The sequence below is a fragment of the Pelodiscus sinensis genome, chromosome 28 (genome assembly GCF_049634645.1).
Source record: "Pelodiscus sinensis isolate JC-2024 chromosome 28, ASM4963464v1, whole genome shotgun sequence".
NCBI lineage: Eukaryota > Metazoa > Chordata > Testudines > Trionychidae > Pelodiscus > Pelodiscus sinensis.
This window is the reverse complement of record NC_134738.1, coordinates 3,774,747-3,799,416: the sequence shown is the minus strand read 5'-3', so window position 1 is coordinate 3,799,416 and position 24,670 is coordinate 3,774,747. Positions and strand designations below refer to the sequence as shown.

The 24,670-nt window shown below is 51.9% G+C and overlaps 1 protein-coding gene across 1 annotated transcript; it reads right to left on the bottom strand.

The window, feature by feature from the left end:
- Positions 1 to 9,522: 9,522 nt before the first annotated feature.
- On the bottom strand, positions 9,523 to 18,348 carry C28H2orf78 (chromosome 28 C2orf78 homolog). Its single transcript, XM_075911011.1, is given in 5 exon segments — positions 9,523 to 11,369; positions 13,363 to 14,160; positions 17,475 to 17,522; positions 17,525 to 17,611; positions 17,614 to 18,348. Coding segments are annotated over 5 exon segments (2,676 nt in total). The 5' UTR covers positions 17,738 to 18,348; the 3' UTR covers positions 9,523 to 9,750.
- Between the last annotated feature and the right edge of the window lie 6,322 nt (positions 18,349 to 24,670).

The following is a 24,670-nucleotide window of genomic DNA, read 5'->3' as shown; positions in this document are numbered from 1 at the left end:
TCTGGCGACAGAGGCATGTAAAATAGACTACCTGACATAGTCAATGAAGCCGGGATTTAAATATCCCCGGCTTCATTAAAATAAAAATGGCCACCGTGCTGTGCTGGCTCAGCTGATCATCGGCACAGTGCGCGAGACAAGACGCAGATCGGTCGACAAGGGAAGCTTTTGTCGACCGCTCCTGTAAACGTCGTTACACGAGGCATAAGGGAGCGGTCGACAAAGGCTTCCCTTGTCGACTGATGCATGCTGGCGACAGAGGCATGTAGTCTAGACATACTCTAATTGGCTGCTTCTGCATCCCCTTTGATTGGCTGCTTTCCCTCTGCCAGTCTAGGCTGCTTTTTTTTCTGCTCCTCTCTGGGATGGGGTAAATAACTTTCTTCCGTGGAGACTGTGACAACACAGACAGGGCCCTGAGCCCAGAAAGAGCCATAGATAAGTCCTCCAGGAGGCTAGAGAGGCTCTAGAGGAACTGGCCAATTGGGGGGCAGAGAGACCTACAAAAGGAACTGTAAAGCTCAGCAGCAGTCAGTGTGGGGCAGAGCTCAAGGTGAGCAGACTGCCAGGCTGGCTGAGGAAGTTGCCTCAAGGACAGGAAGCCCTGGAGGTGCCACTCTCGCTGAGTGGGGAAAGAGACTGAGGGGAAGCAGAGAGAGAGACTTGGAGATGGCAGCAGAGCGCACCAGGATCTGCATCTGTTAGGTCTACCTTGGAAGGGGTTGTGATTACACAGAGCATGACTTGGCTAGAGGGCTGAGTAGCCAAAAAGGCTTTTAAAGAGCCAGTGCAGGCAAACTCAGTCGGCCAGACGAGGGGTGCTCGCAGGAGATGAGTGCCACCCCATTACAGATACAAACATCTCTCTTGGTATCAAAGATGCCTGCTCAGAGAGTAGAGAATGAGTGTAATACCACAGTTTTATAATTAACTGAGAATATAATATTAGCACAAAGTTTACTCTTGGGACAATCCTGGGTGGGAATTTCACCACCAGGTGATTAGATTGGAGGAACGAGAGCTTGCTTTGCAGTGACTTTCTTTCCTGAGAAACGTGAACATTCTGTGTTAAACTGCATCTTTTAAACTTTCGAACAGTGCGATGGAACGGTCTCCATTCGCGCTCCTGTAATTTCCCATTTTCATTTTCATAAATAAAAGGGGTCAGAGTCTAGGGATTCTTAAATCTCTAGTTTAGCTGCACAACAGGGCCATTCATATCACTGCTTGATTGAAATTTAAAAAGGAAGGAAAGGGAAGGCTGGACCGTGAGAACGATGGAGGGGGAAGGGAATAATGGGGATTGGGTTAGTGTGAGGAGTGTGTTACAATTTCATCTTATTTTTAATTCATTTTAAGTTTACTTCCCTGGCCCCTTTCTCACGGGCAGATGAGGTTGTGGTCACGATTTGTCACAGCTTCTACCACGGTGCTGCCATGTCTGCGAACCAGAATGTCTTCAGAAACCACACTGATCCGTGCTAGTCCCCTTAGCACCTCTTGTTGACAATATTGATGTTAGAACGTAAGAACTTAAGAGCAGCCAGGCTGGGTCAGACCAAAGGTCCCTCTAGCCCAGTGTCCTGTCTGCCCACAGTGGCCAGCGCCAGATATCCCAGAGGGAGGAAACACAACAGGGAATCCTCACGTGGTCCCTCTCCTGTCGCCCATTTGCAGACAAACAGAGGCCAGGGACACCATTCCGCTGCCTTCCCAGCTATCTGCATGTACCTGCTGGTGCCCAGAAGGCGGTGAGGTAACTGCTTTCCGTATCCAACACTTCCCAACATCCGTGGTGGCAAAGCTCCGGCCGGGCCCCGAGGGTCCTGTGCTTCCTGGCGGTTAGTGTTTACCTCAGTGGCTCACGGTGACTCTCCCCTCAAATTCTGGCTCTTTAACTAGGGGCAAAGGTCACAGCCTACTGAGCCATCCTCATCAGAGGCTAGTCCACAATTTGGGGTGAAATCTCTCTGTAGTCCTGGTCCGCCCCTCAGGGGCAGACTCTAGTGGCATAGGGAGGGTTGGGGAAATCTGGGTCCGGCCCAGGGATCCTTAGGCAGTGGCAGCGTTTCCTCCACTCCCAGTCTTGCAGCCTTTCCCTGGTCCCCCTCCCCAAACAATCCTTCCACTGCCTTCTCCCTACTACCTGAGCAATTCTTCCTGCTCCACCACAGCACTCTTTCACACTCGCAAGCCTTCGCTCTCTCAGTGCGTCTCCTCACTCTCAGTCCTGGGCCTCCTTCCTGAGGGGAAGACTTTTAAACGAGCCTCAGCAGGCCTTAACTGGCTACAGGAGCCCCAATCAGCCTGCTGCTTCAGGCAAGCTCTTAATTGGCCCCAGGTGCCTGCCTGCCTTAATTATGGGCAGTAGTGCCTGGCCAGTTCACTCAGGGAACAGAAAACTATTCACCCAGTTTTGTGTGTGTTGGGCAACAAGTACTGAGAATATTTTTGTTTTTTCCAAGTCAGATAACAGTTCTTCGGTTGGAGGTTTCCAATACTGAGCTCTTTCTACTGTTGCGTTTAAGTTAATTGAATCTATGCAAATACTGTACACTGTTTGTCGTCTCAATGGCTGTCTCAATGCAATTATCCAGCTTGTGGTCTCTGTGACTTCCTCCGCGATTCCTCTCTTCCCCTTTGCTTTGTTGTTTCCATTATTTTTTCTCTTAATGCAATGAGTACTCTGGGAGCCAGCTGATGCCCTGGCTGAATTGGTTTATCTATTCCTAGGGATAACATGCTTAGAAGACAGCCTGGGCCTTCAGAAATAGCATGGTAATCATGTAGTGGCTTTGCGGCAGGACTGCCACGGTGTATTTTCCACTCTGGCTATGATTTTTGCACTGCTTGAATGTCTGTTGTATAGATTGTTTGGCTCACCATGAGTGTCAGTCGGCTTGTGAATGCATTTGTTTTCATGGAAAGAAGTAACTAATGTTTTGCCCATGTGACCTGAAATTTCAGCCTCAGTAATTTTCCTTAACATTCTTAACTTTCCGTAACTGACATTGATTCTGCTCTGATTCTGCCCCTGTAGCATTTTAACTTGCTTGGTGGCAGTTTCACTTTCTTCTCTTGCATAAAACCAAGGAAGTCATTGTACCCTGGCATGTATACTGATAACCCGCCATCTGAAGAAGTGGGCTGTGCCCATGAAAACTCATGATACCATCTACATGTTTTGTTAGTCTTTAAAGTGCTACCAGCCCATCTGCTGTTTTTTAACTTTCCTGTTTGTCTGCTGCTGCCTCGCCTTTGTACCTGATGCTAGCTTGAGCTTTTAAGCGGGGTGTTTTTGCCATTTTGCTCCTGCATCTTTCATCCCTGCTGCTAATCTGTCATGAGTGAGATTCATCTTTTCCTAGTTGCAAGTCAGCCATTTTGCATGGTTTGGCAATATGTCCGTGTGTTGTTTTTCCAGAGTCGGGAGCATGCTTGTTGGAAGGGTCTCTTCCATACCAGATTTTTTTTTTCAGACTGAAAATGCTTTTGGGAGCACTTGTAGGATTTTACGTTCCCGTAGCACGGCGGCTGCCATATCCAGCGTCTCTCAGTGCATGTTGCTGCCTTTTTTCGTGACCACAAATAGAATGGCTGTTCTTACAGGCTACGTCTAGACTGGCATGATTTTCCGCAAATGCTTTTAACGGAAAAGTTTTCCGTTAACAGCATTTGCGGAAAAGAGCATCTAGATTGGCACTGACGCTTTTCCGCAAAAACACTTTTTGCGGAAAAGCGTCCGTGGCCAATCTAGACGCAGTTTTGCGCAAAAAAGCCCCATTCGCCATTTTCGTGATCGGGGCTTTTTTGCGCAAAACAAATCTGAGCTGTCTACACTGGCCCTTTTGTGCAAAAGGACTTTTCCCCGAACAGGAGCAGCATAGTATTCCCACATGATTTCTTACATGAGATCATCAGTGTTCTTGCGGAAATTCAAGCGGCCAGTGTAGACAGCTGGCAAGTTTTTCCGCAAAGGAAAAACTTGCCAGTCTAGACACAGACACAGTGTTTTCCCGTTTCCCCAACTCTGTTGCAAATTCATAGCTTCCCCACTGTGGCATGAAGGGTTCCTGGCTGCTAAACACATCCCCTCCACATCCATCTGGAACAGCGCCTGGCTCATTCTTTTCTCTTTGGCTGCTGGTTGGTTTTGTGATATGCTTGGTTTTGGATTTCTCATCCCTGTGGAGCAGACTTCCTTCTGCCACCATGTCCCATGGGAGAGCATCCAGGGAGGGAGCCAAGAGAATGTAGCTTTCTGGCTGTATTCCTGCCTCCACAGGTACTGTCCTCCCACAATACACGCTTCCTAAAAGTACAGTCCCTTCCTTCTTAGGCATAGTCATATCATGGCACACTCTAACAGACAGGGCTTGGCTCTCTGGATGAGGCTACAAATTCATGTGTTGGGCGCTGGAGGCTGCGGGTCCCTCCCTGGTGGGGTGTCACACACAGGCAGGAGGTTCCCAGCAGGACTCCGAGGCAGAGCATGATGTGTCCAGAGCCGCCTCACTGTGCGGTTTGGATCTCAGGGGCCGGTGGGAGCTGGGCAGGGGCTCCCCTAGGGACACCCTGGTATATCAAGGCCATTAGGAAGCATTTCCAGCCTGGCTGGGTCATACACCCTTTTGCTCCTTGGAAACTTTGGATTCCAGCAGGCTGCTCGTTGGGAACCTCCATCTCCCAGGGAAACTGAGTCAGACAGGAAGTGGGGTTGAGACACTCTATCCACAATCACACCTCATCTCTATGGTCACAGCAGGGTGGCATTCAGTCTATGGCCAGCCTTGTCCACTTGAGAAGTCTCATTGACAATCTACGGAACACTTCCACCAGCTGTTGCCTCCAGAAGATGCGTTTACATCCTGCAGGGTTTCGTTTGAACAGCTTTTTCGCTGTTCTGTCGTGTGCATGGGGACACAGGGCAAACAGTCCTCTTTAACATTCATTTGCTCTGCAGGCCAGCTCCTCAGCCTGTCTAAATCCCGTTAGCTCTGTGAAAGTAGAAAGAATTATACTGTAAGAGAAAGATGCATTATGCTGTAATAATTGAATAAGTTGAAGGAATACTGTTTGTCTCTGAACAGGAAGAAGAAAAGTATGTTAATGTTGTTTGTAGGTATGCAGATCAGAGTGCTAGCCAGAGTTAATAGGAAAAGGAACATTAGGTGTTAGGGAGAAAGCAATTGAGATAACCAAGGAGATATGGACAGGAGATTGCTGTGTGCTTGATGTGGAAATGAAGATACTTGACTAGCCTCACACTAATTATGTGAAGTTTTGCCCCTCTTTTAATCCTATTAATTTTGGCTTTCTTTTGACTGTATAAATCAAGGGGTTTGAACCTTGTATGGAACTCACATTTTCTGGGTGAATTTAGCAGAGCAGCTTTGCTAATAAACAGAGCGGTCTGACAAATCGGTGAGTCCTGTCTGACTTTGACAGCTCTGTTGACTTCAGAAGAGCGATGCTGATTTACTCCTGCTGAGCATTTGGCCCAACGGAGTCAAAATGGTATTAAATTGGAGTCAAGCAGTTCACCAGGGTTAGCCTCCTGCACTTTATTTACCTGACACTCCCTTTCGTGTCCCCAGACAATGGGAACTGCAGGAAACAGCTCCGACTGGGACATGTAAATAAAATGCTGTCGGTCTGCCTGGCAAACCTCCTCCGGCCTGTGGGCCGGTTATTGCCCACTCCTGTTCTAGGCCCTATAGTAACACAGTCAGGACATGCGCCTGGTCTCAGGGGGCAAAACCCTGTAGAATTTGATGACAATCAGAGACGCACTGATTGTCACTCAATACCCTGGAGACATAGGGTCTGGATACTGGGGTCAGGCAATCACCTCTGCATCAGGCCTAGAACATCAGAGCAGCCAGACTGGGTCAGACCAACGGTCCATCTAGCCCAGTGTCCTGTCTGCCAACAGTGACCAATGCCAGATGTCCCAGAGGGAGGGAACACAACAAATAATCATCACGTGATCCCTCTCCTGTCATCCATTTCCAGACAGACAGAGGCTAGGGACACCATTCCTATCTATCCTGGCTAATAGCCATTGATGGACCAAACCTCCATGAATGTATGTAGCTCTTTATTGAACCGTTAAAGTCCTAGTCTTCACCACATCCTCTGGCAAGGAGTTCCACAGGTTGACTGTGCATCGAGTGAAAAAAAAAGTCTATTTGTTTGTTTGCCTATTAATTTCATTTGGTTACCCTCTAGTTCTTATATTGTGGAAATAAGTAAATAACGTTTCCTCGTTCACTTTTTCCACACAAGTGGAGGTTAGGGTTAGGGATTGGGGATTTGAGTCTGGGTGCCTAGAGCTTTCTCTGCCCACAGCACCAAATGAGAATGCTATGGGGCTGATGCAAGCGGCAATCAGGCTGCTGGAAACATCTCGCACCCCCTCTAGTCAGCCCTTCTGCCCTCACTCTGATCTGTCCCCCTGGAGGAGGGGACTGGCCGGGTGTTCAGCTCAAACTACATAAGCAACAAAGCGCATAGCCCTCTATTAATATTACAATAATTAATGATGGGAAGTCTTCTATTCTGTCAGGGTATGTCTACACTACCCCCCTAGTTCGAACTAGGGGGGGTAATGTAGTCATACGGAGTTGCAAATGAAGCCCGGGATTTGAATTTCCCGGGCTTCATTTGCATAAAGCCGGCCGGCGCCATTTTTAAATGCCGGCTAGTTTGGACTGCGTGCCGCGCGGCTACACGCGGCACGAACTAGCTAGTTCGGATTAGGCTTCCTATCCAAACTAGCTGTACGCCTCGTACACGCGGCACACAGTCCGAACTAGCCGGCATTTAAAAATGGCGCCAGCCGGCTTTATGCAAATGAAGCCCGGGAAATTCAAATCCCGGGCTTCATTTGCAACTCCGTATGACTACATTACCCCCCTAGTTCGAACTAGGGGGGTAGTGTAGACATACCCTTAGTGTCCCATAAGTAACTACACGTTGAACCTCTCTAATCCAGCACTCTCTGGTCTGGAGACAGCCATCATCTGGCATGAGTTTAGTTAGCCAGGTGTCCACTTTTCATGGGGGTGGCCAAGTTTCCCGCAGTCCCATAAAGTTTGCTTACAGCCCCTAGTCCTGGCTCTCCCTGTTCTGTGCTGTTATTTAGCTTTAATTTACCCCTAAATGTCTTTTAAGAGCCCAGTCAGCCGTGGAAGTGTTGGTAATGCTATTAGACAATATTGACCTCCCCTGGTGCAGAAAATTTTCTGATGCAGAACTGGTCAGGTCCCATATATGTTCACTATATGTATCTGTTCACTATTATATGTGTTCATGTATCATATCTGTTCACTATATGTATCTGTTGTAAGGGGAGCTGTCTCTTGACTGGGGTTAGCGGGACATCTGGGCTACGTCTAGACTGGCATGATTTTCCGCAAATGCTTTTAACGGAAAAGTTTTTCCGTTAAAAGCATTTGCGGAAAAGAGCATCTAGATTGGCACGGATGCTTTTCCGCAAAAGCACTTTTTGAGGAAAAGCGTCTGTGCCAATCTAGACTCGGTTTTGCGCAAGAAAGCCCTGATCGCCATTTTTGCCATCGGGGCTTTTTTGCGCAAAACAACACCGCATTGTCTACACTGGCCCTCTTGCGCAAAAGCATTTGCGCATGAGGGCTTTTGCCCGAACGGGAGCTGCATAGCATTTCCGCAAGAACACTGACAATCTTACATGAGCTCGTCAATGTTCTTGCGGAAATTCAAGTGGCCAGTGTAGACAGCTGGCAAGTTTTTCCGCAAAAGCAATTGCTTTTGCGGAAAAACTTGCCAGTCTAGACGCAGCCCTGGTGTCTTCCTATAGGGAGTGAATTCAGCAGCAGGATGGTCAGACTATGCACCCAGGCAGAGTGGGAGATGGAAGGAGACTTTCCAGCAATCCCTTCGAAGACAATGAAAGAACCACTTACTTTGGGTGCTCTGGAGCTCACCTGACTGGCTTGGGGTAGCCTGCCCCAGGCTGTCAGCTGAAGAAGAAAAGAGCTAAAGCCAAACCCTCAAGGACAGGGGCAGAGAGCTATGGGGACCAGCTGAGATCCCAGACCGCCAGAGGCTGGGGGTGAGTTAGGCCTGTTGGGCTCTCTAGAGGGGCGTGTGTGGAAATGTGGTATAGGTTTAAAATCCTTTTCTCTGGGGCTATGCTTGCTTCCTGCTGGTAAGCTTACGTAGCCCTTTAAGGAGGCCGCCTGGTCCCTGTATTCACTGCCTGCCAGACGCTCCGGAAGGGAAGAATTGCTGTTCTCTGAATCCTGCAGGGTGACAAACGGGGTCCTGTAGCCCAGGACCTCAGCGAGGGGAAACGGTGGGATTCCACCTTGAGGGGAGTGGTGGGGAGCGACACCTGAGGGGGGTGCAGCCAGGGGGTTCAGTGCAGCGCCTGCAGATGTACCTGCACCCGCTTTAATCCTGCAGGCTTGCTAAGAACCGCAGCTAAGAACTGTTCTACCACCTGCTCCCCCGGCCTATGATCGCTTGCACTACCCCTGCAGCCGCCTCTTCCCGTCTGTTTTTAGGGTACAGGCAAAGTGGGCATGTCTATACAGCCCTTCCCAGCTGCAGTGGAGATGGGCCCTCCTAGAGACCTAGGACAATGGCCCAGCTGGTCCTGTAACCATGACAGCCGCATGTTGAATGGCTAGCGCACGGTGAATTCAGCTGACTCTGTAACCACGGGTAGGAGCCAAACGATCATGTAACTCTGTAGTAGAAGAAGCAGGATAAAAGAATGCACTGGACAGGGCTCCGATCTCCCTCTGCTTTTATACCAGTGCAGCCGCATGGAGTTCGTCCTGGATTAGACCAGGGGGGTAATTTCTCTCTCTTTGACACTGGCGCAAATCAGGCATAGAAGCAACACTGGGGAGAGCAGAATCAGGCCCACGGTCAGGTCTGAATGACATTTGCTGCACGGCGACGTGGTGTCTAGAAACCTGCTCACAAATGGGCTTTGCCTCTCTGGGTCAAAGGGAACTCGTGCGCAGCCTGCATCAATCGGGGTCTTGCTATTGAGTTCAGGGGGCTCTGAGTCTTCTCTCCCCCGTGCTGCTGTAAATAGGGAGTAACCCCGCGCAAGTCAATAGAGCCTAAAGCGCCAATTCCGGGGGTGCTCCGGGGCTGAAGCATAGAATCCCCGGGCTGGAAGAGACCCCAGGAGTCCCTGACTCCAATCCCCTGCCCAAGACAGGACCAATCCCCACTCAATCATCCCAGCCAGGGCTTGATCAAGCCGGGACTTAAAACCTCTAGGGATGGAGATTCCACCCCCTCCCTAGGTGTGGGGGGAAATGGCAGCTAAGCTCTCTCACCCCACCTAGCACCTTGCACCCACTGGCAGCCCTGCTAACTCTGCGTAGGGCTAGATTTTGCCCGTGAGGAGCCCCAGTCTGTGGGGCAGACCTGTGCATCTCTCGTTTAAAACCGTGTCCACCACCAGGCCCTGCGAGACGCCTCCACGCGACTGACAGAGAAACAAGACACGAAGACCTAGAAATGTAATAAAGGAACAGGACTGCATAGAAATATACCCCATGGAGCCTTCGGCTCGGGGAACAGAGCCGTGCGTGACAGACGCCCCAGCTCTCCCGCTGCGGCCGTGTCCTCTGCTCGCCCTGGTCAGAATTCGGGCCAAGGAGAGTAGGCGATTACGGAGGAGAGCCACGGGGATCCACGAGGCGTGGCTGGTGGGAGGGGCAATCGCGGCCCTCTGTACAGAGGTTATACGTAGCCAAACTCCTCCGCGATCGTCAGGTCTCTCTCTCTTTCCACAAAAAACTGTCTCTTCCCCAGGGTCGTGTACTGGGCGGCGAGCTCCCGCTCCCTCTGCGCTCTCCTCTTCATTGCCTCCCGCTTCCCTCTCTGCTCCGGGGGGATGGGCAGCGACACTTCCAGCTCCGGGAGCAGGCGGCTCTTCAGCACGGCAGGAGGCGGCTGGGTTCCCCGCCAGGCGGAGCTGAGGAAAAGGAGAGGACTGCACTCGTGGGGCAGAGATGGGTCCGTCCCAAAGGGGGGCTTGGCAAGCGGGGCAGGGCTGCCGCTGTGCTTCACAGCAACGTGTCTGGGTGTTGCCAAAGCAACGGGCCTTGTATTTCCTGGGGCAGGACAGAGTTTGCCCGGGTCATCCCGCTGTCCATCCTGCCTGTCTCCACAGATTGAGTTGGGGTCCTCAGGAGGCCCCAGGGGTCTTTTGAGACACAAAAATGGCTTTGGCCAGGCACCGGAAGAGTTTCCTTCAACCTTGATGGGATGCAGAGTGGGAACACCCCGAGCAGGCCCCAGTGGAATCAGTTTCTTGCCCAACGGGTGGAAAACCTGGATAGACTCCAGCATGTGCAGCCCCAGGTGGCTCCGGGGCGTTTTAAAAGGCTCTCGCTCTGGCGGGAAGATTTTCCCACCCTCTTGACTCCCCAGTTGTTTATCCTCCGGTTTTAATTTACCCCTGCTTTGATTTGTGCTTCTCCCCTTATCGTTCCCTGCGCCGCTTAGTCTCTTGTGCGGCTGCTCGTCAGGCTGACAAGCATCGGCCTGGTTTGCTGATTTCCTCAGAGGCTGCCTCCTGAGGGCAGCTGTTCTCGGTTTCAAGTCCAGGCATGGACTCTCCAGCCCGTCCCCTATGGCGGTTATACTTCTGGTGCCAGAAGCAGGACGGTTCTCCAGACTCCCTTCCCACGGGTCATCAGGGAGATGGTCCCCCGACGCTGTCTCCATCTGAGGAGTAAGATCCTTCACATCTCCGAACCCGTTAGCGCCCGTTGCTTGGTCTTTGTCAGGGAGCCGGGCGGGTTCAAGAGCTGTTGGCATCTCGGAACGATCTCCTCCTAATGTCTGCGGATCGGGGAATCCCGGCCCACTCCCCGCAGCCAGCCTGTCAGACCCTCTGGAGGGCGCAGGGGCAGGAAGTGCCGCAGGTTCTGTTGGCTTTGGGGCGTTCCTGGGCGATTGGCCTTTCCCAGGCGCGAGGCGCGAGGAGCCAGTGGCGAGCGGAGGTTTGATTATATTCTTCCCCCGGCTACTCTCCTGGGCAGCGTGTTTCCCCAGAGGCATCTCTTGGAGGTAATTGCCTCCTGCCATCTGCCTGAGACCCGCGGGCCTGTCGCTGTGTGACAGGGAGTGAGCTGCCTGAACAGGGTCGATGCAGGCCATTAGCTGGTTGATGTCAGGGATTTCTAAGGGGAACAGCGGTGGTCCTTGGGATCCCTGACACATCTGAGACCCATCCAGGGCTTCAAGGAGCATCTCTGGGGAGGCCGTTTTCACTCCACCTCCCTGCTGAGCTGGGCCTGGCTGTAGGCAGAAGGTCCTGGGCTCCAGCTGCGTCCCAGGCAAGGCGTCTGCTTCTGCAAGGAAGGAGAAACGTGAAACAGAAGCCGTTCTGCCTAAGCACAGGCGGGCACCCACAGTGTCCAAAACACTCTGCTGAGGAGGTTGAAATTCTCAGGGCCGCCTCAGGGTTTGTGTCTGTGCCACTGAAGTCTCACTATGGGCTGAATCCCCCTATAGAGTCATTGATGTGTCCGTGCAGTTGGTGTCAGAGTTATTAGAATAGCAAAAGTTTGGGGGAGCCGAGCCCAGTAGGGAGCGGTGGTTCTACAGCGGGGAAGGCCATGCCAGGGTTAGCATGCCCATAAGGACAAGAGCCCGCTATCTGTTGCTCCATACTGAAGGCACGTTCGCAAACCAATGTTGCTACCCCTCCGCTCTCACCAGTCGCTGCGTGACAATTAAAGCTGCCCGAGTTCGTTGGCCAATCCAAAAGCATCAGGAAAAAGCATTATTTTCATTTCCAATTGTTTTTCTACCCATTTCCCCTCCTCCAGAAATGAAGATGATTTGCGAAGACATGTAATTGGGAAGTGAAAACCTGAAGTAAAAAATGAAATGTTTCATTTGTTCTGAATTTTTTTACCAGACAAAACCGTTCAGCAAATTGGACATGAATTCATTAGTTATTTTGGTTGCCTCGAATCTGCATTTTTCACCTGAAAAGTTTCAACCAAAAATTTATACCTGATGACGGTCTTACAATGAGCTGGCTAGTGCCCTCTGGTAGATATACTCAGAACGGCCAAAACGTGTGCCATAGCCTCCATACTGCTAAACAGCTAGTAGACATGTGCTCTAGCAGTGGCATTCTGCAGGAGCAGGAGGATCTGTGTTCTGTGTCCGCTGTTGCCAACAACTGTGAAGTTTCTAGTTGGTTAGAAAGTAGAAGGGCTTCCCTTTCTGCTGTTAAAAACCCCTTTGAGGCACTGTCAGCTCAGGGCATTTGAGGCTGGATCGCTTCAAACATAGCACGAGTGAAGCCACGAGGCTGTGTCTACACTGGCATGAATTTCCGGAAATGCTTAAAACAGAATAGTTTTCGTTATAAGTATTTCCGGAAAAAGAAAAAGCAGGCTGCTTTTCCGGAAAAGCCCTTTTTCCGGAAAAGCGTCTGTGGCCAATGTAGACGCTTTTTTCCGGAAAAGACTACTGGGCTGTCTACACTGGCCCTTTTCTGGAACAGTGTTCTGGAATAAGGACTTATGCCCGAGCGGGAGCAGAATAGTTTTTCCGGAATAGCGGCTGATTTTGTACAGTAGAGCATCGTTGCTTTTCCGGAAATTCAAGGGCCAGTGTAGACAGCTCGCAGCTTATTCCAGAAAAGCAACTGATTTTCCGGAATAAGTGGCCCAGTGTAGACACAGCCTTAGGTGTGAAACCATATTCAAACCTGATTGCCTGGCACACTCTCAACTTCTGAAGCATCTTGCCCATTGTCCAGCCAAGTGAGGTTTTTCAGCCTGAATGATCCTTAACCCACTTTTAAACCAGGCTTCAAAACTGGTTTAGGGACCACAGGTCCCAGCCCTGTGTGAATGGCGTCATCGCTCAGGATCGGATCTGAAGCCCAAGGAAGACAGTGGTAAATCTCCCCGTAAATTCAACAACCTTTAGTTCAGGTCTCGAGACAATGGAGCAATTGAAGTGTGCAAGATTCACCACCCACAGGGGCTGGGGCATCACCCCATTGGGTGGAAGTACATTATAGTAGCAGACATGGGTTACCATTATAAATACTTCCAAGAATCTCTAATACTCCCTCCATGGATTCATTCATAGGCTAATCCAAAACCCACGGAAATACTCCCCTCGATTTCAGTTTGCTTTCGATTAGATCCTCCTATTTCATCATGAATCCTACCAGCAAATGGTCCATTCTCCCTACACCTTGGAGGAAGGTGCCACCTGCTGATACTATGCTAAGGAGTGTGCATTGTGCATATGCCAAAGACAGGGACACAGACAGAAAAGGCATCTGGATGTTCCTTCCCTCGGCTCATTGCTCACCTTTGAAACCTGGTTCGGTGGCCTGGGAATCCCTGGACTGGGCTGAAACCGGATAGTACAGACTGGCAGAAGAGGACGGGCGGGTGCCCATCGGCTGGATGGCTTTCAGGACCAGCACCATTTCACTCGGGGTGTTTGTCGGCACTTTAATGACTCTGCCTCTCTGCACGATGGAGCCGGTCTCTCCTGACCCCTGACCTCTCAGGTCACGGTTGTAAAGGTAAGTTCCTCTCCAGTCCTGCAAAGAAACTTGCTGGCCAGCGCCTTGGCTTTGGGGGCCCTGCACGGACGGAGGTGGGGCTTGAATCTGCATGAAGCGGGCATTTGCAGGAGGCTGCACACGCCCGTACAGGTGGGCCACAGGGCTGACTCTGCTGGCATGGTTAAATTGAGGGGGAGCAGAGGGAGCAGGGTTCGTCACTTCCTGAGCTAGGAGTGTTACCGGGAAGCGTGCAGAGATGGCTGCCGTCCCATAGGAATGACCCTTCACGCCCCATCCATAGATGGCGGGGTACGGAGCAGTGGAGCTGGAGAGCTGTATCTGTGCCCCAGCTCCACGCACATCTGGCCACAGGCCCGTTTCTGGAGGCTGATATGCAAGAGCATTGGTGTTTCCTGGGTTAGCTTGAACGGGCTGGCTTGAGCCGGAAGATACGAGCCAAGCTGAGCCTGAGGCTGGTACAGGTGGCCTGGGGAAGTTATGAAGGCTTTCTCCCATTGAAGGACTATCTATCACTTTGGGGAAGCTCAGATGATCAGGATCTAGGTCTTCCGATACTAGAGCGGCGTGGCAGTTCTCTGCATAGAAAAACAAAGAGATGGGTCTCACCTCGCCCCGGTTCCCATAGCAACCACTAGCCTTAGACAAGGGCCTGGAAACCTATCCTAAACTCTTCCTTGAGAACTGGAGACCCTTCAGGAGCAACCACAAACCTACATCCCAACCTGCTGTTCAATCCAGGGGAGGGGCTGTTCACTGGGCCCAGCCATCCGTTCGCCAGACATGCCTGGGGCTTCTCTCCCTCCCCAAAGACAGTGACGTCCCTGCAGATTGATAGGGGTGTCACTGAGAGCAGAATTTGGTTCCCAGCCAATAATCCCATTGTTGTCATAAAATGGTTTGCCACGGTTTATATAGGTCAGGAGAGAATTTTGCATCCATGTCACAGTGTTTCTGCCCTCACCGCCAGTCAGAGTCCCCTGCTGTGGTCTGTGTGGGTCTCTCATGTGGCCACAAAGAAGAGATCAGCGGGAAGTCGAGACTGCCTCTGCTTTCACAATGTCAGGGCATCTCAGGAGCAGGGACAGGGGTCGGAACTTCTCTTAACACCGTCAGGCTGTATGTCTCTCTCACACTTGGGACCCACAACCCATCCCTGGCACTGGCTGCTTTCCACTAGTCCTACTCCCTGTACTCACCCCTTTGTAAGCTGGCAACATGAAAACCCTAAGCAACCTCATCCCCGGATCTTTGGTAGCCTTTGTGCTTCCTTCACTTCATCCCCACCACCGACTACTTTCACATATCCAGAACCCCTGGCTCAACTGATGACGGTCTTACAATGAGCTGGCTAGTGCCCTCTGGTAGATAAACTCAGAATGGCCAAAACGTGTGCCATAGCCTCCATACTGCTAAACAGCTAGTAGACATGTGCTCAATGGCTGTTAGCCAGGGTGGGCCAGGGTGGGGCCCCTGGCCTCTGTTTGCCAGAAGCTGGGAATGGGTGATGATTCCCTGCTCTGTTCCTTCCCTTTAGGGCACCAGGTGTTGGTCCCTGTCGGAAGACAGGACACTGGGCTTGGATGGATCTTTGGTCTGACCCAATATGGCCACTCGTATGTCCTTAGACTCTTCCCCAGCATGTCCTTCCTAGCACCGTGCCTAGCTTCACCTCTCCAGCTCGGACAAGGGAGAGTGGTGCTACGGAAGCAGCTGGACCATTCCATGTGAGCATGAGGGAGCTGTACTTACAAACACACCCCGCTACCTATGGATCATGGGGATAAACTCTGGCCCTCTGGACAATACCTCTCCCCTACCTGCCATGACCGAGGGGAAAAGACTAGCACTGTATCGATTTCAATGTTCTTGGAGGGACCAACTCCTTCACAGTCAGCCAGAGCACACTTCCGGTAGAGAATGCTCCGTTACATTGTGAGGATACAAATTTGTTTAGTGGTAGCCCCACGGTAACCCTGAAGATTCTAATATGTCACTGACTGGGAGGAAGGAGAAGTGCAGAGAATGCTACAGTGCAGGGTGATGTTATAATGTGGGGCCTGTTTTCCTGGGGGAAGAGGTGAGGGGTTGCCGCCAGGAAGGCAAAAGTGAATTAGTCAAGATGGAAAATGATCCAGCCATTGAGAAAAGCTTCAGCAAGACCACATGACTCAGCTTCATAGTGCTATACCCACCCCATGGTGCCATGGCTTCATTTTGCTTTTGCAATTCAAGCTAGTTTTAATCTAGCTAGCTCAAAACTAGCCCGGGTGTCTACATGCACAGCAATCACGCCTCCTAAGTGTAGACGTACCCCAGATGGAGAAATTTCAAGCAGTGTCGCCAACCTGAAGCATCCAAAAATCATCAGGTAAGCCCTCCTCCCTAAAAAGTCTCTGGGCTGGCTAAAAAATCAGCAGATTTCGCAAATAATACATGGTCGCACTGCAATCAAGAGTCAAATTCCCATTGACTTCAATTGAGAATCTTCTTCATTTGCCGTCTGACTTTGGAACCATTTGGTTCCATGATATTAAGCTTTTCCTTGTAACTAAAAGAACTAGAATCATTGTCTAGACTACAGGGTCTTGTCAACAAAAGTGGACTTTTGCTGACAAAACTATACCTGCGTCTACGCTGCTGCTGAGTTCTGTCGACATAATGTCGACAGAACTCAGCAGTTTTGTTGATGGCTGTAAACCTCATTCTACGAGGAATAACGCCTTTTGTCGACAGAGTTCTGGCGACAGAAGGCGTTATTGCATCTACACTGTCCTTTGCGTCTACACTCTCATGTCGACAAAGCAGCTTGCTTTGTCGCCAGAACTGGATGTAGTGTAGACGCTCTTTGTCGACAAAAGCTTTGTTGACAGTATCTGTCGGCAAAACTTCTGTCGACAAAAGCCTGTAGTCTAGACGTAGCCATATAGACAGACAGACAGACAGACAGATAGATAGATATGATGTTGACAGAGAATGTTGCAAAGGCCAGGACTTTAAAAGAGTTTAAAAAAAGCTAGATAAATTCATGGAGGATCAGTCTACCAATGGCTATTATCCAGGATGGGTGGGAGATTCTGTTGCATTCGCGCCAGATTCTGTTGCTTTAAAAAACACACCACAGTATTGCAAAACCTCTGATCATATTGAGAGGCTCCCGGCCTGAGTGAGCACTCAAGGATTTCAACGGTTCCTGTGGATTCTCAGCTCTCCGGAACACTGGACGACTTCTATTTAGGTGCCTCACTTGAGGCTTCTGAGTTGGAACCTACTGGCCAATAAATACCTCTGCTCCCTTCTCGCATTCAAACTTTCTCATCAGTGATCTGGACGTAAATATAAAATCCCTGAAAAAATTAGCCAACGATGGGCTGAGCGGTGAGCAGCGATGAGTGGGAGACCAGGCAGTCAGAGTGAGCGGGCCGCTTGGCAAGCTGAGCCCAGCCATCCAAAGGCATTGGGATGCGTGCAGCCAAATGCAGAGTTATTCTCTGCGAGCAAGGCAGGCAGGCCGTGCCTCAGGATGGGGCTCTGTGTCCTGGAAAGGATTGAAGAATCATAATGGACCAGCCACTTTCCAGGAACTCTTCAGTGTGATGCTGTGGCAAGAAGAGGTGCTTTTCCCTCTGTATCTAGCACTGGAGAGATTGATACCAGGACGCTGCTCCACAGGGCCATCCCTAAGGAGACATGGGGTCCAGAGCAACCCCCCAGTGCCTCAGGGGGGTCTGTCCAGGTCAGTTCCACACCCCACCCTTCCCAAAGTCCAAGGCTGCTCCTGTCTGGGGTTTTGCTTTGGCTCAGATGAGCCAGAGGTGAGGGTTGAATTCTCCTATAGGTCAGGAGTGTTTGGACCAGCCCCCCATCTCTCATGGGCACCCTCCTTTCTTACCATGGCTGGGAGGAGCTGAGCTGCTCCAAACCTCCTGCCACCCCAGATGCCTCTTCTGGAAGGTAAATGCCTTTTCTTTGTCTTCCAAGAGGCATGGCTGCTGGGGGACTGTCCTCTGTCCTTTCTCTTGTCTCTACTCTCTCCTGGTGATCTCCAAACCCATCCGGTCTCTTCCCTCCTCTGCTCATCCCAGCTGTCTCCCCTCTCTTCACCATCCTGCCCCCTTGTCTCTCTCCCTTCCGTCTCCCTGGCACCCAGTACATCACCCTGCCTTGGCCTCCTTACGCCATCCCTGGGCTCTGTCTAATCCACCCATTGCCCCTGGACTGTCCCTCGCTATCGGGCAGGGAGCAAAGAGGCCTAGATGAAGTTCACCAGTGGCTCCGGGGCTGGAGCTAGCTCATGGACGTGTTCTTGGATTTTCACTCCCTGCTGTGCCTTTGCCCCCTCGGCATGTGGAAGAGCAAGAAGCGGCCCCTGTCCTCTGTATCCCGCACCCCGGCGTGGAGCGAGCTCTGACGCTGCGACCCACTTGCGCTCTCTAGACCCAACTGTCACAACATGTCCCACACCAGGTTCCACAACCCGCCCTGGTTTCCCTCTGCTCTAATCCCTCAGTCCCTGTTCTGTCCAGTAAGCCATCCCTGCTGGGCATAGCCCTGCCTCTAGCTGTCTCTGCTGGGGAGGGGTTACATCCCCCAGCCTCTTTCGCCCACTGATCCCCATTTCCCTCAGGCCGGGGCCCTCACAATGGTTTCCCCTGGGATGTGAACTCTCGTTTCTTTCTCACACTCAGCAAACATAATGGGGCTTTCCCCTGCCCCCCCCCCCACTCCCTCTGATTCCACCCGAGGTGAGGGCCATGGGCTAGGCTAGGGCTGAAGCAATGGCACCTTCCCCACCCTACACCAATGGGCTGTTCCTCTCTGTCCCTTTGAATGCAACTGCTGTTTCCCAACTGCCATGGAACCGTCCACTGTCCCTTCAGCGGGACATTATTCGGCTGCTGTCGTCACCCAGTCTGGTTCCCGCAAAGGCCACCCGTCCTTGCCGAGGGACTCACCGTTCCTCTTCATTGCACTGGAACGTGCGTGCACAGTGGGGAGCAGGAGCGGTCAGGAAGGCCCGGCTCGGGGAAGGCAATCCCCCATTACTAACGCCCGTCTCTTCCTAAGGACTGGAGTTCCTTCCCCCAGAGAGGTCTCCTGAACACCACAGCATCATCTGGAAGGAAGGTCCCAACTATGGCATCATTTTCCTCTGCTCCAGTTGGATGTTCTCCTTCCCTAAGACGTTCGCCCTCCTCGACAGCACAGACGCAGTCTGACCAGAGGTGGGGCCACTCTACTGTGTCCCAGGAAGTGTCACCTGTGTACCCCTCTGCCTCCCTTAGGTCTTGCAGTTCAGCCACTCTGGTCTCCAAAGCCCATATACGTGGTCCCAGAGGGCCAGGAGCCAGCCCCTTGCACTGAATGAACACATAAGCCACCTGCCCATAGGGCAGGTAATCAGACATGCTACATTGGGTGCAATAAACAAGATAGCCCCCACTCTGCTGATGGGCTTCTGCCTGCATTCTCTTTTGATCCTTTCTTGATTTTTTTTTTTGTTTCAGTTTGAAGAAGTTTAAAGAATGTGAAATGTATCTAGCCCCCTCAAACTCTGCCTGTTTGCCCACCTTTTGTTTCTTATCTTTAGACTGGGGAACCTGAGAATGCATTTGGGACCATAGAATCATAGAGCAGTAGAACCGGAAGGGACCTCGAGAGGTCATCGAGTCCAGTCCCCTGCCCTCAAGGCAGGACCCAGTACCTAGACCAGGGGTGGCCAACCCACGCTCACAAGCTGCATTGCGGCTCCTGACGGAACCAGGACGGAACCCAGAACCGCTCAGGTCAGCCGTTGTCATGGCTGGGCCGCTGTGAGCCGCATGCGTGCTCACGGCCCGCGCCATTCCACTCACGGCCCCCAGCGCACTATGCGGTATCCTGCACGTGCAGGCCGGGTCGCACACAGCCTGCACGTACTAGCAGCCGGCTGCTGAGCACAGGCTGCGGCAGCGGCAGTGGCTCCGGGTGCGGCGGCAGCACCAGCAGTGGCACCAGCGGTGGCTCCGGGACCTGGGCATAAGGTTAGTGTGGGAGGGGGATTGGGTTAGAGCGGGGAGGGGAGGTGTCTGGCTCTGGGGAAGGGGGGGGAGAAAGGTGGGGGAGGTGTGCATGGTGTGCCAGCTGCTCAGCGCACGCACCCTAGCACCTGGAGGGAGACGCCCGGCTGTAGTGGCGGCTCTGGGACCTGAGAATTAGATGGGCGGGGAGGGAGATTGGTATAGAGGGGGGCCGGCGCCTGGTTCTGTGCGGGGGAGGATTGGATTAGGGGCTGTGTATGCCTGGCTTTGGGGAAGAGGAGAGAGATTGAGTTGAGGGGGTGTGCCTGGCTCTGGGGAAGGGGAGGAGGATTGGGTTAGAGCGGGAGGGTTCCTGGGAAGGGGAGGGGAAGAGCAGCCAACACTTCCTGAGACCCCGGATCCCCAGATACTGACCCCAGCTTTCTCTGTCCCCTCCTCCTGGCCAGACCCCCCAACGAGTGCCCTGCCCCAGCACCCACCAGCACCCTGCCACAGCACCCTGTCCCCTGCCCCCACCAGCACAGTTGGGGCCACATTAGTGAGGCTTGGGGGGGGGTTGGAGAGGGGTTTTTTGCATATCACTTGTGTGGCCCCGACTGACTTTTCTGTGGGTCAGTGACCCCTGACTCAAAACAGGCTCCCCGCCCCTCTCAGAAATAAAGACAACGCTGAAACATTTTGTGTTTGACATAATATTTTATTTAAAAATGAAGCCTGGCCAACAAACCCCCAATTGGGGCCAAACTCCCATCTGGCCACAGCATCGTAACACTCCTGCACCCGCCCCAGACTCCAAACTCAGCCCATCATACACTGGGACCCCCTGTCCTGAGCCTCTCACATCCCCAAACTCCCGCACCCCCACATCCTCAGTCTTTTGCCACCACACTCCTGCACCATCCATACGCTGCAAATCTGTGTCCTGGGCTCTTCATAGTCCCTGCCCTGAGCCCCTCATGCACCCCGGCCCAAACTCCTGCACCCTCATAGCCACAAGCCTGTGGCTTGCTCAGCACCCCAACCCTCCACCTGACCCCAACTCTCGAGCCTGGAGCCCCCTTCCCGAGCCAGCATCCTCTTCTCTACTTCCTCCTGCACCCAAATTCCCTCCAAAAGCTTGCACCTCTCACCCCTTCTCAGCGCTTTTTTTTTTTTTTGCTCAACAACTTTGCCCTGGCTCGTCATGCTGTCTCCACTGCTCTTGTGGCTCTTCGTCTGGAACGGGTTGGCCATCGCTGACCTAGACCATCTGTGATAGATGTCTGTCTAACCTGTTCTTAAATATCTCCAGACCTGGAGATTCCACAACCACACTAGCTAGTTTATTCCAGTATTTAATCACCCTGAAATCTAATGATCCTTAGTTCACTTTTAATGGCAACCCCTGTGTGACGTTAATCACCCTGCCTCTGCTCATGAACAACCGCCCTGCTGCAAAGGCCCTGCTGCTCCCAGCTTCCATATTCATCCCAGCCACACTCAGGCTGGGTTGCAGTTAACATTGGGGTTGCCAAATGGTTTAACCAAAAATACTGAACACCCCTCCCAAAAAAAAACCAGGAAAAAAATTCTATTGAGAAAAAAAGGGGGGAGACCAAAGTTGTTGAGCAAAAACAATAAATAAATTAAAAAAATCAGCATGGCCCCTTAAGAAGAGGCCATCTTGTTTTTCTGTTCCAGCCACAAGACAGCTCCCCTGCGGAACCAGGGGGGGGTCTGGTGTGGGGCCCGGTTGCTGAGCGTGTCATAGGGTTGCCAGGTGTCTGGTATTTTCGCCTCCTGGCAGGGAAAAAGAATTAGAAACTATCGGACATTTTAGGTGTCCGGTATTTTCTGAAATTTTTTTTACCAGACAGCAGGCGAAAATACTGGACTGTCCAGGTCAATACCGGACACCTGGCAACCCTAGTTAACATTGCTGGAGCCAAGCTCCTAGCCCTGAATATTCACGGTGCTCGAGCATCTCCAGCCCATATCACTCGTGGCCTATGGCCCTGGGGGATTGTGGGTAACAATGGACACTGAAGCACAGCCTGGAGGATTATGGGTAACAGACAAGCGGTTGCTGAGGCTAGGCTGAGCTAGAGGGATTGTGGGTGTAACCCTTCGCCAGATAGCACCAGCAGCAGCCAGGGCTGAGTTCAATAGCTAGGGGTTCCTCTCCATCCGTCCAACACAGAACCCCCACCCAGTAACCTGGAAAATTCACACAACACCCTGAGCGCCTCTGGGAGGCAATGCTTCCTCACTCACACACAGAGTCTGAGTGTAGAGAAAAGAAGTAATGTGGCATTAATTTGGGAAAACACAGCAGCCAACGTTCAGAACCAAAACCATGAGAAAATGTCCCAGCTCAAGTGAGCTGGGCAAAGGCCTTTTCCTCTCAAGCTCTCAAGTCCAGCAATGTAAATGTCCCCTTCACAGGTCCATTCCTTCTCTGCACCCCACTCACAGTTGCTGCCCTTGGTCAGGACAGACCCAGAGATCAGAGGTGCATTCACAAAGTTCACCTCCCATCCTGATTGCGGGGTGGAGTAGGAAGCATCTCACCCACACCTCTTGCTAGCATCACTCCTCACGCTGTCACCATCTTCTGCTGGATTTGGCTCTGGGCCCAACCTAGTGATTTCATCTCTTAATCCAAAACACAGTCCAGCCACAAGAGATTCCAGCATCTACTGGAGTATGCAAAAAAGACTCTTTATGGAGCCTTTCTTAACACATCATTGAAATAGTGAGGAAAAACAGGTTGAACCACTCTTATAGTTAATACCTTAAGGACATGCACCCAGCTGATCCCCGCCCCATCTTAATCTATAGGGCTCTGCAAGACACATCTCCGTCCATCCAGGTGTATTTACACTGATAGGGTTTCTCCTTTGAACGGAGTTAAACACAGTCTGACATTTCTGCATTCCCAATAACTGCAAGCATTGGTGGTCAGATCTTACAATTCCTGCAGTTAGTGTTAACACAGTTTGTGACCCCCCCACAACAGCCCAATTGGTTACAATGGGCATAACCCCTTCTAACAGCTGAATATCTAGCAGGCCTAAGCAAATTGAGTGAACTGTATTACATAAACCACATCCAGAATTTATTTCCCATTCCAGCTGGCTGCAAAGGCAGCATGATTCAGACCTAGGCCAGGGGGATTGTGGGTAACAGCAAGGGGGACACTAGGGCTTGACCTGGAGGATTCTGGGTAACAGACAAGAAGGCATTGAGGCCAGGCTGGGCCCCCAAGGCATTGTGGGTAATGAGAAAGGGGGGGCCTTGGGCGGGACGGGGATTGCCAGCAAGTTAAGGGAATGTGGACTGTATAAATGGATGGTAAGACGGATAGAAAGATGGCTAAAAGGCCTGGCCCAGCAAGTAGTGATCAACGGCTCGATGTCAGGATGGCGGTCAGTTTCTAGCGGAGTGCCCCAAGGTTCGGTTCTAGGACCTGTTTTGTTCAATATCTTTATTAATGATCTGGATGAGGGGATTGATTGCACCCTCAGCAAATTTGCGGATGATGCCAAGCTAGGGGGAGAGGTAGATACGCCTGAGGGCAGAGATAGGGTGCAGAGTGACTTAGACAAATTGGAGGATTGGGCCACAAGAAATCTGATGGGGTATGTCTACACTACCCTCCTAGTTCGAACTAGCGGGGTAGTGTAGACATACCCATGAGGTTTAACAAAGACAAGTGCAGAGTCCTGCACTTGGCACGGAAGAATCCCAAGCATTGTTATAGACTGGGGACCAACCAACTAAGTAGTAGTTCTGCAGAAAAGGACCTGGGGGTTACAGTGGATGAGAAGTTGGATATGAGTCAACAGTGTGCCCTTGGGGCTAATGGCATAAAAGGCTCCATTAGGAGGAGCATTGCCAGCGGATCCAGAGATGTCATTATTCCCCTTTATTCGGCTTTGGTGAGGCCACATCTGGAGTATTGTGTCCAGTTCTGGGCCCCCCACTACAAAAAGGATGTGGACGCATTGGAGAGGGTCCAGCGGAGGGCAACCAAAATGATTAGGGGGCTGGAGCACATGACCTATGAGGAGAGACTGAGGGAGTTGGGTTTGTTCAGTCTGCAGAAGCGAAGAGTGGGGGGGGGGGGGATTTGAGAGCAGCCTTCAACTTCCTGAAGGGAGGTTCCAAAGAGGATGGAGAGAGGCTGTTCTCAGTGGTGACTGATGGCAGAACGAGGAGCAATGGTCTCAAGTTGTGGTGGGGGAGGTCCAGGTTGGATATTAGGAAAAACTATTTCCCTAGGCGGGTGGGGAAGCACTGGGATGGGTTCCCTAGGGAGGGGTGGAATCTCCATCCCTAGAGGTGTTTAAGTTTCAGCGGGTATGTCTACACCACAAAGTTAATTCGAACTAACAGACGTTAGTTCGAATTAACTTTGATAGGCGCTACACATGCAAACCGCTAGTTCGAACTTAATTCGAACTAGCGGAGCACTTAATTCGAACTAGGTAAACCTCATTCCACAAGGACTAACTCCTAGTTCGAATTAAGTAGTTCGAATTAAGGGCTGTGTAGCCACTTAATTCGAACTAGTGGGAGGCTAGCCCTTCCCAGCTTTCCCTGGTGGCCACTCTGGGCACCACCAGGGAAACTCGTCTGCCCCCCTCCCGGCCCCGGACCGCTTAAAGGGGCATGGGCTGGCTACGGTGCCCATGCCAGGTGCAAGCCTGCCAGCACCCAGCCAGCAGACCCTGCACCTGGCACGGCACGAACCAGCCACCTGCTGCCACCCAGCCCCTCCGCCTCTTCCCGGGACCAGGCTGGTGGTTCCCGGGAGCCTGCCCAGGTCCACAAGAGGCGGGCGCCCACCTGGTCTAGTGCAGAGATCGTGGACCTCATCCACGACCTCCGCACTAGGCATAGGAAATTGGCCGTCTAGGGCAGGATAGCTGCCAGCCTGGCCACCCAGGAGCAGGTTTGCATGAAAATCAGGGTGGTCCAGTGAGACCCCCCGACCCTGAGCCCTGAGCTTAGAATGGCCGTACTGGGTCAGACCAAAGGTCCATCTAGCCCAGTAGCCTGTCTGCCGACAGCAGCCAATACTAGG